Source organism: Nerophis ophidion, linkage group LG08 (genome assembly GCF_033978795.1).
Source record: "Nerophis ophidion isolate RoL-2023_Sa linkage group LG08, RoL_Noph_v1.0, whole genome shotgun sequence".
NCBI lineage: Eukaryota > Metazoa > Chordata > Actinopteri > Syngnathiformes > Syngnathidae > Nerophis > Nerophis ophidion.
The window spans coordinates 4,635,472-4,650,471 of NC_084618.1; the positions used below are offsets into that span (position 1 = coordinate 4,635,472).

The 15,000-nt window shown below is 41.6% G+C and overlaps 1 protein-coding gene across 1 annotated transcript in view; it reads left to right on the forward strand.

The window, feature by feature from the left end:
• The window catches only part of LOC133557224 (proteasome activator complex subunit 4B-like), an 80,963-nt gene that overhangs the window by 53,502 nt on the left and 12,461 nt on the right, over nucleotides 1-15,000 (forward strand). Inside the window, exons 22-25 of the mRNA XM_061907527.1 lie at nucleotides 7,817-7,902; nucleotides 8,119-8,247; nucleotides 11,751-11,906; nucleotides 14,172-14,310. Coding sequence (XP_061763511.1) covers nucleotides 7,817-7,902; nucleotides 8,119-8,247; nucleotides 11,751-11,906; nucleotides 14,172-14,310 — 510 coding nt within the window. The remainder of the gene's footprint in view (nucleotides 1-7,816; nucleotides 7,903-8,118; nucleotides 8,248-11,750; nucleotides 11,907-14,171; nucleotides 14,311-15,000) is intronic.

Genomic DNA, 15,000 nt, shown 5'->3' on the forward strand with positions numbered 1-15,000 from the left:
AAAACTCACCAAATTTTGCACACATATCAGGACTGGCAAAAACTGCCGTCTAATATAAAAACCAAACCCCAAAAATCTAAATTGCGCTTAGCGCCCCCTTGGAAAAAACCCAGACAAAACTGCATGTAACTTCAGTTAGAAATGTCGTAGAGACATGAAATAAAAACCTCTATGTAGGTCTGACGTAGACCAGGGCTTGAGTAGCGGCGGCAGCGGCCGAAGGCGGACCCGACCAACGCTGCTTGCAGCTTTAATTTTTAAATGTTATTTATTTACTAGCAAGCTGGTCTCGCTTTGCTCAACATTTTTAATTCTAAGAGAGACAAAACTCAAATAGAATTTGAAAATCCAAGAAAATATTTGAAAGACTTGGTCTTCACTTGTTTAAATAAAATAATTTATTTTTTTACGTTGCTTCTTATAACTTTCAGAAAGACAATTTTAGAGAAAAAATACAACCTTAAAAATGATTTTAGGATTTTAATATATTTTCATATACCTTTTAAATTCCTTCCTCTTCTTTCCTGACAATTTAAATCAATGTTCAAGTAATTTCTTTATTTTTTATTATTGTAAAGAATAATAAACACATTTTAATTTGATTCTTCATTTTACCTTCTGTTTTTTCGACGAAGAATATTTGTGAAATATTTCTTCAAACTTATTATGATTAAAATTCAAAAGAAATATTCTGGCAAATCTAGAAACTGTAGAATCAAATTTAAATCTTATTTCAAAGTCTTTTGAAATTTCTAAAAAATTTTGTTCTGGAAAATCTAGAAGAAATAATGATTTGTCTTTGTTGGAAATATAACTTGGTCCAATTTGTTATATATTCTAACAAAGTGCAGATTGGATTTTAACCTATTTAAAACACGTCATCAAAATTCTAAAATTAACTTTAATCATGAAAAATGACTAATGATGTTCCATAAATTCTTTTTTTATTTTTGTCAAAAAGATTCGAATTAGCTAGTTTTTCTATTCATTTTTTTTCGGTTGAATTTTGAATTTTAAAGAGTCGAAATTGAAGATAAACTATGTTTCAAAATTTTATTTTCATTTTTTTTGTGTTTTCTCCTCTTTTAAACCGTTCAATTAAGTGTTTTTTTCATCATTTTTTCTCTGCAAAAAACCTTCCGTAAAAGGAAAAAAAATGTATGACGGACAGAAATACCCTTTTTTTAATATAAATATATATATATATATATATATATATATATATATCTTGATTGGATTATCCAGAGAATAGTGCTCGATACCGTGGTAGAGCGCAATATGTAGGTGTGGGAAAAATCACAAGACTACTTCATCTCTACAGAACTGTTTCATGAGGGGTTCCCTCAATCATCAGGAGATTTTAATGGAAGCATTCACATACAATGGTTTATATAGGGCACAGAGTGGGTGGGTACAGGCAGGCGTAGGGCGTGGTGATTGGCTCATGTGTTACCTAGGAGGTGTTTCCGTCTGTGGCGGCATGTTGAAATGATTTCACTGCGCCTGTTGAGGGATGATAGGTCTGGATGATATATAATAAACAGTTTCTCTTTTAAGCATAGGTTGCATCTTTTATTACCATTGTTGTAAGTAAGGTGTGCTGGATGTAAGAATTTGCCATGTTATTGAATATTCAACATTATTGTCTTTGAGGTTCCAAATGTGTTTGCTGAGTTCTGTAGAATTCCGCAAAGTCTGGTTTCTAAAGGAGGCGTTGTGATTATTGCATCTTGATTTGAACGCTCCTTCGGTTAATCCTACCTACGTGTCGGATGTGTTAATGTCCTTGCGTGTTACCTTTGCTTGGTAAACGACTGATGTCTGTAAGCACCCTCCGTTGAGAGGGCAATCAGGTTTCTTGCGACAGTTACATTCCTTATTGGTTTCAGAGTCGTTTAGTCTGGGGGTAGGCAGTCCTTTTGCAATTGCTTTGTTGTGGTTTGAAATTATTTGTTGCATGTTATTCATACAGCTGTAGCTCAATTTAATGTTGTTCTTGTTGAATATTTTTCTTAGGGTGTTGCCTTTGGGGAAGTGTGAGGGTGAAATTGTATCCGCTTTCATCAAGCACTTGATGAAAGCGGATACAACTTCTCCCTCACCTATGAACCCACTCCAGGAAACATACCAAAAAAGAGCAGAAAACGAAACAACATCATCTGGTACAATCCGCCATTCAGCAAAAACGTCTCAACCAACATCGGCCACAAGTTCCTCACTCTGATCGACAAACACTTAGTTACTATGGTCATCTAATTAGTTACTATGGTCATCTAATTAGTTACTATGGTCATCTAATTAGTTACTATGGTCATCTAATTAGTTACTATGGTCATCTAATTAGTTACTATGATCATCTAATTAGTTACTATGGTCATCTAATTAGTTACTATGGTCATCTAATTAGTTACTATGGTCATCTAATTAGTTACTATGGTCATCTAATGAGTTACTATGGTCATTTAATGAGTTACTATGGTCATCTAATTAGTTACTATGGTCATCTAATTAGTTACTATGGTCATCTAATGAGTTACTATGGTCATCTAATTAGTTACTATGGTCATCTAATTAGTTACTATGGTCATCTAATTAGTTACTATGGTCATCTAATTAGTTACTATGGTCATCTAATGAGTTACTATGGTCATCTAATGAGTTACTATGGTCATCTAATGAGTTACTATGGTCATCTAATTAGTTACTATGGTCATCTAATTAGTTACTATGGTCATCTAATGAGTTACTATGGTCATTTAATGAGTTACTATGGTCATCTAATTAGTTACTATGGTCATCTAATTAGTTACTATGGTCATCTAATTGGTTACTATGGTCATCTAATTGGTTACTATGGTCATCTAATTGGTTACTATGGTCATCTAATTAGTTACTATGGTCATCTAATTAGTTACTATGGTCATCTAATTAGTTACTATGGTCATTTAATTAGTTACTATGGTCATCTAATGAGTTACTATGGTCATTTAATGAGTTACTATGGTCATCTAATGAGTTACTATGGTCATCTAATGAGTTACTATGGTCATCTAATTAGTTACTATGGTCATCTAATGAGTTACTATGGTCATTTAATGAGTTACTATGGTCATCTAATTAGTTACTATGGTCATCTAATTGGTTACTATGGTCATCTAATTGGTTACTATGGTCATCTAATTAGTTACTATGGTCATCTAAAAAAGTAAAAAAAAAAAAAATTGCCTCATTTGTAGTTGCACTGTGTAGTGCATTCAAGTTGAAATAACACAGCTCCTAACTTTAATAGCCAGGTCCCCTCAATCATGGGCAATAAAAAAATAAAATCCACTTTACCTTGTCGGTTAATCTTCTTTTTATGCAGCGGGGAGGAGAAGGCAGTGTCGACAACTCTGTATGCTTAAAGGGCAAAATTATCACAATTTCAAAAGGGTTAAAAACAATAAAAATCAGTTCCCAGTGGCTTGTTTTATTTTTCAAAGTTTTTTTCAAAATTTTACACCTCCCGGAATATCCCTAAAAAAAGCTTTAAATTTTCTTGATTTTCGCTATTTGCGATGCGACTATCCACTTCCCTGTGACGTCCCACAGTGCTGCCAATACAAACAACATGGCGGTTACCACAGCAAGATATAGCGACATTAGCTCGGATTCAGACTCGGATTTCAGCGGCTTAAGCAATTCAACAGATTACGCATGTATTGAAACAGATGGTCGGAGTATGGAGGCAGATAGCGAAAACGAAACTGAAGAAGAAATTGAAGCTATTGACGCTATTCGGCCATAGCGTGGGTGAACCCAATGAAGTGGCCCATAGCATGGCTGCCTTATTAGCATCGCCGGTAAAATGTGCGGACCAAACGATCAGGACTTTCGCATCTTGTGACACTGGAGCAACTTAAATCCGTCGATTGGTAAGTGTTTGTTTTGCATTAAATGTGGGTATCTAGTTTCAAATGTACATACAGCTAGCGTGAATAGCATCGATTAGCATAGCATGTTAGCCTCGATTAGCTGGCAGTCACGCCGCGACCAAATATGTCTGATTAGCACATAAGTCAACAACATCAACAAAACTCACCTTTGTGATTTCGTTGACTTTATCGTTGCAAATGCATCTGCAGGTTATCCATACATCTCTGTGCCATGTCTGTCTTAGCATCGCCGGTAAAATGTGGAGACATTTTGGTACATTCAATGGGGGTCTGGAGGCAGATTTCTTGCCAGTGGTGCAACATGAATCCCTCCCTGTTAGTGTTGTTACACCCTCCGACAACACACCGACGAGGCATGATGTCTCCAAGGTTCCAAAAAATAGTCGAAAATAACAGAGCTGAGACCCGGTGTTTGTAATGTGAAAATGAATATGGCGGGTGTGTTACCATCGCTAAAAAAAAGAGCGATAAATAGAAAGGCGTTTAATTTGCCAAAATTCACCCATTTAGAGTTCGGAAATCAGTTAAAAAAATACATGGTCTTTTTTCTGCAACATCAAGGTATATATTGACGCTTGCATAGGTCTGCTGATAATGTACCCCTTTAAATGTTTCAAATCGATTGTTCATTGCTTTCTTTGGACTCGTATCGAGCGGGCCAAACTAGGAAAATGCTGTAAAAAGGCTGAAAACACTTCAAAAGCACAAAGTAGAGAGCGATTAGCCTGTCCAAAATGAATAAGCTGCAGGCACAAAATGGATCTAACATAATAGTGAGAGTCCAGTCCATAGTGGATCTAACGTAATAGTGAGAGTCCAGTCCATAGTGGATCTAACATAATAGTGAGAGTCCAGTCCATAGTGGATCTACCATAATAATGAGAGTCCAGTCCATAGTGGATCTAACATAATAGTGAGGGTCCAGTCCATAGTGGATCTAACATAATAGTGAGAGTCCAGTCCATAGTGGATCTAACATAATAGTGAGAGTTCAGTCCATAGTGGATCTAACATAATAGTGAGAGTCCAGTCCATAGTGGATCTAACATAATAGTGAGAGTCCAGTCCATAGTGGATCTACCATAATAATGAGAGTCCAGTCCATAGTGGCTCTAACATAATAGTGAGGGTCCAGTCCATAGTGGATCTAACATAATAGTGAGAGTCCAGTCCATAGTGGGTCTAACATAATTATAATAGTGAGAGTCCAGTCCATAGTGGATCTAACATAATAGTGAGAGTCCAGTCCATAGTGGATCTAACATAATAGTGAGAGTCCAGTCCATAGTGGATCTAACATAATAGTGAGAGTCCAGTCCATAGTGGCTCTAACATAATAGTGAGAGTCCAGTCCATAGTGGCTCTAACATAATAGTGAGAGTCCAGTCCGTAGTGGGTCTAACATAATAGTGAGAGTCCAGTCCATAGTGGGTCTAACATAATTATAATAGTGAGAGTCCAGTCCATAGTGGATCTAACATAATAGTGAGAGTCCAGTCCATAGTGGATCTAACCAAATAGTGAGAGTCCAGTCCATAGTGGATCTAACCAAATATTGAGAGTCCAGTCCATAGTGGATCTAACATAATAGTGAGAGTTCAGTCCATAGTGGATCTAACATAATAGTGAGAGTCCAGTCCATAGTGGATCTAACATAATAGTGAGAGTCCAGTCCATAGTGGATCTAACCAAATAGTGAGAGTCCAGTCCATAGTGGATCTAACCAAATATTGAGAGTCCAGTCCATAGTGGATCTAACATAATAGTGAGAGTTCAGTCCATAGTGGATCTAACATAATAGTGAGAGTCCAGTCCATAGTGGCTCTAACATAATAGTGAGAGTCCAGTCCATCGTGGGTCTAACATAATTATAATGGTGAGAGTCCAGTCCATAGTGGATCTAACATAATAGTGAGAGTCCAGTCCATAGTGGATCTAACATAATAGTGAGAGTCCAGTCCATAGTGGCTCTAACATAATAGTGAGAGTCCAGTCCATAGTGGATCTAACCAAATAGTGAGAGTCCAGTCCATAGTGGATCTAACCAAATATTGAGAGTCCAGTCCATAGTGGATCTAACATAATAGTGAGAGTTCAGTCCATAGTGGATCTAACATAATAGTGAGAGTCCAGTCCATAGTGGCTCTAACATAATAGTGAGAGTCCAGTCCATCGTGGGTCTAACATAATTATAATGGTGAGAGTCCAGTCCATAGTGGATCTAACATAATAGTGAGAGTCCAGTCCATAGTGGATCTAACATAATAGTGAGAGTCCAGTCCATAGTGGATCTAACATAATAGTGAGAGTCCAGTCCATAGTGGATCTAACATAATAGTGAGAGTCCAGTCCATAGTGGATCCAACATAATAGTGAGAGTCCAGTCCATAGTGGATCTAACATTATAGTGAGAGTCCAGTCCATAGTGGATCCAACATAATAGTGAGAGTCCAGTCCATAGTGGCTCTAACATAATAGTGAGAGTCCAGTCCATAGTGGATCTAACATAATAGTGAGAGTTCAGTCCATAGTGGATCTAACATAATAGTGAGAGTCCAGTCCATAGTGGATCTAACCAAATAGTGAGAGTCCAGTCCATAGTGGATCTAACATAATAGTGAGAGTCCAGTCCATAGTGGCTCTAACATAATAGTGAGAGTCCAGTCCATAGTGGATCTAACATAATTATAATAGTGAGAGTCCAGTCCATAGTGGGTCTAACATAATTATAATAGTGAGAGTCCAGTCCATAGTGGGTTTAACATAATTATAATAGTGAGAGTCCAGTCCATAGTGGATCTAACATTATAGTGAGAGTCCAGTCCATAGTGGATCCAACCAAATATTGAGAGTCCAGTCCATAGTGGATCTAACATAATAGTGAGAGTTCAGTCCATAGTGGATCTAACATAATAGTGAGAGTCCAGTCCATAGTGGCTCTAACATAATAGTGAGAGTCCAGTCCATAGTGGATCTAACATAATAGTGAGAGTCCAGTCCATAGTGGATCTAACATAATAGTGAGAGTCCAGTCCATAGTGGATCTAACATAATAGTGAGAGTCCAGTCCATCGTGGGTCTAACATAATTATAATGGTGAGAGTCCAGTCCATAGTGGATCTAACATAATAGTGAGAGGCCAGTCCATAGTGGATCTAACATAATAGTGAGAGTCCAGTCCATAGTGGATCTAACATAATAGTGAGAGTCCAGTCCATAGTGGATCTAACATAATAGTGAGAGTCCAGTCCATAGTGGATCCAACATAATAGTGAGAGTCCAGTCCATAGTGGATCTAACATTATAGTGAGAGTCCAGTCCATAGTGGATCCAACATTATAGTGAGAGTCCAGTCCATAGTGGATCTAACATAATAGTGAGAGTCCCGTCCATAGTTGATCTAACATAATAGTGAGAGTCCAGTCCATAGTGGGTCTAACATAATAGTGAGAGTCCAGTCCATAGTGGATCTAACATAATAGTGAGAGTCCAGTCCATAGTGGATCTAACATAATAGTGAGAGTCCAGTCCATAGTGGATCTAACATAATAGTGAGAGTCCAGTCCATAGTGGATCTAACATTGTAGTGAGAGTCAGTCCATAGTCTACACGTATCTCTTATGTTTGACTGCCATCTACTGGTTACACTTATTCCATTATGTGCCAAATAAAATACCACTCTACCAACCGAGCTATACCGCCTTGCAGCACTAACTCACCATTGGACTATGATAAATAGTCCAATGGCGCTAAATACTGTGCTGCTGCCGCCAAAGACCCACACGGTAATGTCATCGTTGTCGTGATTATTTATTGCTTTTCATTGTGTTGCCCTATTTATGTGCACTTTTTTATTTATTTTATTTTTTTTTTTTTTTCAGTCTTAAAATGGTTGATGGCCAGCGCGGGGCGAACTTTCACCACGCCGGTTCAGCAGCAGCTTCAACTGCTGCCTCTGCTCTTCAAAGTAACCACACACACACACACACACACACACACACACACACACACACACACACACACGGTGGGTCCCGATGCAGCATTATTAGCCTCTCCATCTTACTTGGCCCCTAAACTCCATTTCTCTTTTCATTTAGTCAAAACGCTGCAAAGCTGCTGTCGTCCTACCTTTTCTTTCTTCACCTCTCTCTCTCTCTCTCTCTCTCTCTCTCTCTCCCTGCAGATTGCCCCGGTGGAGATTGATGAGAGTTATGATGAGATGAAGCAGGATGCTCGCACGTGCCTCTCTCTGATGTCCCAGGGCCTGCTCTATCCTCAGCACATCGCTCTTGTCCTGGCAGCTCTGGAAGAGGTCACACTCGCACATACACTCCCTATTATTATTTTTGCCTTTACACGGTCAATATTTGGAATAAAACTATCCGGACGTGATTGAAAGGCAGCCTGTCAGCTGTAATTGAAGAGGCATTCATAATTTCCACAGAGGAGTACAGTAACTTCATTTTCAAGGTGCTCTTAAGTACAGTATTTTTCGGACCGTAGCTCGGTTGGTAGAGTGGCCGTGCCAGCAACTTGGGGGTTGCAGGTTCGATTCCCACTTCCGCCATCCTAGTCACTGCCGTTGTGTCCTTGGGCAAGACACTTTACCCAACTGCTCCCAGTGCCACCCACACTGCTTTAAATGTAACTTAGATATTGAGTTTCACTATGTAAAGCACTTTGAGTCACCAGAGAAAAGCGCTATATAAATATAGATCACTTCACTTCACTCCGATGAGCGGGTCTTTTCAGGTCGTTTTTCATACAAAATGTGCACCGGATTATAAGGCGCATTAAAGGGGTCATATTATGATTTTTTTTCCAGATGTAAAACACTATCTTGTGGTCTACATCAGTGGTACCGGGGCCGGAGAAGAATTTTTTATATATTAAAAAAAACAAAAACTTTTTTTTTTTAAATTAAATCAACATAAAAAACACAATATACACCTACAAATAGTGCACCCACCACAAAAAACTCCCTTTTTCATGACAAAAACGTCCCTTTTTCATGACAAAGAAGAAAAAGAAAAAAAAAGGACACCCCCCCCGGGCCGCGGGACAAATTATTAAGTGTTGACCGGGCCGCAGAATAATTTTTTATAAAAAAAAAAAAAACAAACATTTTTTTTTTATTAAATCAACATAAAAAACACAATATACACCTACAAATAGTGCACCAACCACAAAAAAATCAATTTTTCATGACAAAAACGTCCCTTTTTCATGACAAAGAAGAAAAAGAAAAAAAAAGGACACCCCCCCGGGCCGCGGGACAAATTATTAAGGGTTGACCAGACCGCGCATACAAAAAGGTTGGGGACCAGACCACGTGTCTACATGACATGTTATGGTGGTTCTTTGGTCAAATTGTTGCATGGATTATGTTTTACGGATCATCTTCAAGTAGCTTTTTGAGCATCGCTTCAGGATAATAAAACTGTTTCAAAACAGGTTAGAAAAGCTCTTCCCAGCTGCATGGAGATGGCGTAAAAACACATTTTTTAAATGTAATCTATTGGAACAAAAAACCCATCCATCCATCCATTTTCTACCGCTTATTCCCTTTTGGGGTCGCGGGGGGCGCTGGCGCCTATCTAAGCTAGAATCGGGCGGAAGGCGGGGTACACCCTGGACAAGTCGCCATCTCATCGCAGGGCCAACACAGATAGACAGACAACATTCACACACTAGGGCCAATTTAGTGTTGCCAATCAACCTATCCCCAGGTGCATGTCTTTGGAAGTGGGAGGAAGCCGGAGTACCCGGAGGGAACCCACGCAGTCACGGGGAGAACATGCAAACTCCACACAGAAAGATCCCGAGCCTGGATTTGAACCCAGGACTGCAGGACCTTCGTATTGTGAGGCAGACGCACTAACCCCTCTGCCACCGTGAAGCCGGAACAAAAAACATATGTACATATATCCATCCATCCATCATCTTCCGCTTATCCGAGGTCGGGTCGCGGGGGCAACAGCCTAAGCAGGGAAACCCAGACTTCCCTCTCCCCAGCCACTTTGCCTAGCTCTTCCCGGGGGATCCCAAGGCGTTCCCAGGCCAGCCGGGAGACATAGTCTTCCCAACGTGTCCTGGGTCTTCCCCGTGGCCTCCTACCGGTCGGACGTGCCCTAAACACCTCCCTAGGGAGGCGTTCGGGTGGCATCCTGACCAGATGCCCGAACCACCTCATCTGGCTCCTCTCCATGTGGAGGAGCAGCGGCTTTACTTTGAGTTCCTCCCGGATGGCAGAGCTTCTCACCCTATCTCTAAGGGAGAGACCTGGAAACTCATTTGGGCCGCTTGTACCCGTGATCTTATCCTTTCGGTCATGACCCAAAGCTCATGACCATAGGTGAGGATGGGAACGTAGATCGACCGGTAAATTGAGAGCTTTGCCTTCCGGCTCAGCTCCTTCTTCACCACAACGGATCGGTACAACGTCCGCATTACTGAAGACGCCGCACCGATCCGCCTGTCGATCTCACGATCCACTCTTCCCTCACTCGTGAACAAGACTCCTAGGTACTTGAACTCCTCCACTTGGGGCAGGGTCGCCTCCCCAACCCGGAGATGGCACTCCACCCTTTTCCGGGCGAGAACCATGGACTCGGACTTGGAGGTGCTGATTCTCATTCCGGTCGCTTCACAGTTAGAGCTGAAGATCCCGGTCAGATGAAGCCATCAGGACCACATCATCTGCAAAGCTCATCACCTATGGTCATGAGCTTTGGGTCATGACCGAAAGGATAAGATCACGGGTACAAGCGGCCCAAATGAGTTTGGGTCTCTCCCTTAGAGATAGGGTGAGAAGCTCTGCCATCCGGGAGGAACTCAAAGTAAAGCCGCTGCTCCTCCACATGGAGAGGAGCCAGATGAGGTGGTTCGGGCATCTGGTCAGGATGCCACCCGAACGCCTCCCTAGGGAGGTGTTTAGGGCACGTCCAACCGGTAGGAGGCCACGGGGAAGACCCAGGACACGTTGGGAAGACTATGTCTCCCGGCTGGCCTGGGAACGCCTCGGGATCCCCCGGGAAGAGCTGGACGAAGTGGCTGGGGAGAGGGAAGTCTGGGTTTCCCTGCTTAGGCTGTTGCCCCCGCGACCCGACCTCGGATAAGCGGACGATGATGGATGGATGATTGGCAACACTAAATTGGCCCTAGTGTGTGAATGTGAGTGTGAATGTTGTCTGTCTATCTGTGTTGGCCCTGTGATGAGGTGGCCACTTGTCCAGGGTGTACCCCGCCTCCCGCCCGATTGTAGCTGAGATAGGCGCCAGCGCCCTCCGCGACCCCAAAAGGGAATAAGCGGTAGGAAATGGATGGATGGATGGATGATTGGTAACACTAAATTGGCCCTAGTGTGTGAATGTTGTCTGTCTATCTGTGTTGGCCCTGCGATGAGGTGGCGACTTGTCCAGGGTGTACCCCGCCTTCCGCCCGATTGTAGCTGAGATAGGCGCCAGTGCCCTCCGCGACCCCAAAAGGGAATAAGCGGAAGGAAATGGATGGATGTATTCCATTTATATTTACATTCAACACAATTTCCCAACTCATATGGAAACGGAGTGTGTACAATGTCACACACACACTGACATCATGTATGGAGTCAAACGCATTTAAAATCTGTGTAGGCATTCCGCTAGATAAGCGTCTGAATTATGCATCACACAGCAGCTTGAAGACAGCCTCGTGCGTCATGCCGGAACATTCTAACATGCTCCGTATGACATTTAGAGGTGACCATGCAGTATGATCAGATACAGGTGATCCATGCAAGTAGTAATCAAGACTTGTCCCTGTGTGTGGTTCTAGATGGCAGGCAGCAAGTCATGGCATGCACGCTACTCGGTGCTGACCTACCTGCAGGTTATGGTCTTCTACAACTTATTTACGCTGCTCAGCGTGCCTGTGGAGGTGCAGCGCATACGTAAGATGGTGATGCGCCTGCTGCTGGACGAGCAACTCGAGGTAATGCTTTTTTTTTTGTGTGTGTGCTTGAAGATCTGGTTACACGCCTGTAAGATCATTTGTGGCATGATAGGCGTCCTACTCAGTGGTCTAATGCAGGGGTGCCCACACTTTTTCTGCAGGCGAGCTACTTTTCAATTGACCAACTCGAGGGGATCTACCTCATTTATATATATCATTTATATTTATTTATTTATGAAAGAGACATTTTTGTAAACAAGTTAAATGTGTTTAATGATAATACAAGCATGTGTAACACATATAGATGTCTTTCTTTCACGAAGACCAGAATATAAGTTGGTGTATTACCTGATTCTGATGACTTGCATTGATTGGAATCAGACAGTAATGATGATAACGCCCACATTTTCAAATGGAGGAGAAAAAAAGTTGTCCTTTCTGTACAATACCACATGAAAGTGGTTGGTTTTTGGCATCTCATTCATCCAGCTTCCATACACTTTACAAGAAAAACATTGGCGGCAAATTCCGTAGCTTGCTTGATTGACATTCACGGCACCGGAGGGTCTTGTGAGATGACGCTGGCTGCTGCCAGTTCATTATTATGAAAAAATGACAGAGAGGAAGGCGAGAAACACTTTTTATTTCAACAGAGTTTCGCGCCGTCCCTTCCGTCAAAACTCTAAAGGCCGACTGCACATTTCCTATCTTCACAATAAAAGCCCTGCTTCATGCTGCCTGCGCTAACAAAATAAGAGTCTCGGAAAGCTGGCGTGCACATCACTTGTGCACGCCAGCTTTCTGAGGGATCGCTTGTGCACGCCAGTTTTCCGAGACCCTGCGTGAGCAAATAGTCAAACAGTTTAAGAACAATGTTTCTCAAAGTGCAATTGTAAGAAATTTAGGGATTTCCACATCTACGCTCCATAATATCATCAAAAGTTTCAGAGGATCTGGAGAAATCACTCCACGTAAGCGGCATAGCCAGAAACCAACATTGAATGACCGTAACTTTCGATCCCTCAGACGGCACTGTATCAAAAACCGACATCAATCCCTAAAGGATATCACCATGTGAGCTCAGGAACACTTCAGAAAACCACTGTCACTAAATAAAGTTGGTCGCTACATCTGTAAGTGCAAGTTAAAGCTCTACTATGCAAAGCGAAAGCCATTTATCAACAACATCCAGAAATGCCGCTTGCTTCTCTGGGCCCGAGATCATCTAAGATGGATTGATGCAAAGTGGAAAAGTGTTCTGTGGTCTGATGAGTCCACATTTCAAATTTTTTGGGGAAATATTCGTCATCGTGTCATCCGGACCAAAGGGGAAGCGAACCATCCAGACTGTTATCGACGCAAAGTTGAAAAGCCAGCATCTGTGATGGTATGGGGGTGCATTAGTGCCCAAGGCATGGGTAACTTACACATCTGTGAAGGCACCATTAATGCTAAAAGGGACATACCACTTTTGGAACAACATCTAAGCGCTATCTTTTTCATGGACGCCCCTGCTTATTTCAGCAAGACAATGCCAAGCCACATTCAGCACGTGTTACAACAGCGTGGCTTCGTGAAAAAAAGAGTGCGGGTACTTTCCTTGCCCGCCTGCAGTTCAAACCTGTCTCCCATGGAAAATGTGTGGCGCATTATGAAGCGTAAAATACGACAGCGGAGACCCCGGACTGTTGAACGACTGAAGCTCTACATAAAACAAGAATGGGAAAGAATTCCACTTTCAAAGCTTCAACAATTAGTTTCCTCAGTTCCCAAACGTTTATTGAGTGTTGTTAAAAGAAAAGGTGATGTAACACAGCGGTGAACATGCCCTTTCCCAACTACTTTGGCACATTTTGCAGCCATGAAATTCTAAATTAATTATTTGCAAAAAAATAATGAAGTTTATGAGTTTGAACATCAAATATGTTGTCTTTGTAGCATATTCAACTGAATATGGGTTGAAAAGGATTTGCAAATCATTGTATTCTGTTTATATTTACATCTAACACAATTTCCCAACTCATATGGAAACGGGGTTTGTATTATGTGCCACCAAAGGCCCCTTTTGCTTTACTTTAGACAGCACTGTCATAAAGTGAATAGCAGCAGAACATGTCACATGCTCACTAGCCACAGCTGCTTCATAATTTATGCAAAGTGATGCAGGAAGTGGATGTTCTGCAAGTGTCTCCCCTCCCACGTCTTCATGTCCGTGACATCTCCCCTGCTTACTCTTCACTTTCGTTTGCAATAAATTGCTCACATCTGCGGCCTCACCTCTCGTCTGTGCCTTCCCCACCTCAGGTGAGGGACATGGCGGCCACTACCCTGAGCGGTTTGCTGCAGTGCCACTTCTTCCCTCTCGACCGCATGCTGCAGACACAACTCCAGACGCTGAGTCAGATGCGCCTCCCCAAGGCCAGAGGAGAGCTGACTTCTACAGGTGCACACAAACACATGCCAAGTGACCCACTTCACCTACTTACAAGGTGTACATAGTCATTCTCGCACAACATTATGCATTTATTTTTATAGATAACACATTCTGATTCTTATTATATTGTATTCTTCAAGTATTTATTTTTTTCCTTAATATTTCCCTTTTTTGTTCAAGTGATATACTTAGTTTAGTACAAATACAACACACTAGGTATACCAAAACAAGTTCATTTTAAAGGCCTACTGAAAGCCACTACTAGCGACCACGCAGTCTGATAGTTTATATATCAATGATGAAATATTAACATTGCAACACATGGCAATACGGCCTTTTTAGTTTACTAAATTGCAATTTTAAAGTTTGCACAAAATATCCTGTTGAAAACGTCGGTATGATGACGCGTGCGCGTGACGTCACGGATTGTACCGCACATGTTGTTCCAGCCCGATCCCAGCTATAAGTCGTCTCTTTTCATCGCATAATTCCACAGTATTCTGGACTACTGTGTTGCTGAATCTTTTGCAATTTCTTCAATGAAAAATGGAGACATCAAAGAAGAAAGCCGTAGGTGGGAAGCGGTGTATTGCGGCTGCCTTTAGCAACACAAACACAGCCGGTGTTTCGTTGTTTACATTCCCGAAAGATGACGTTGAAGCTTTACTATGGAACAGAGCGGTCAAGCGAACACGGTTG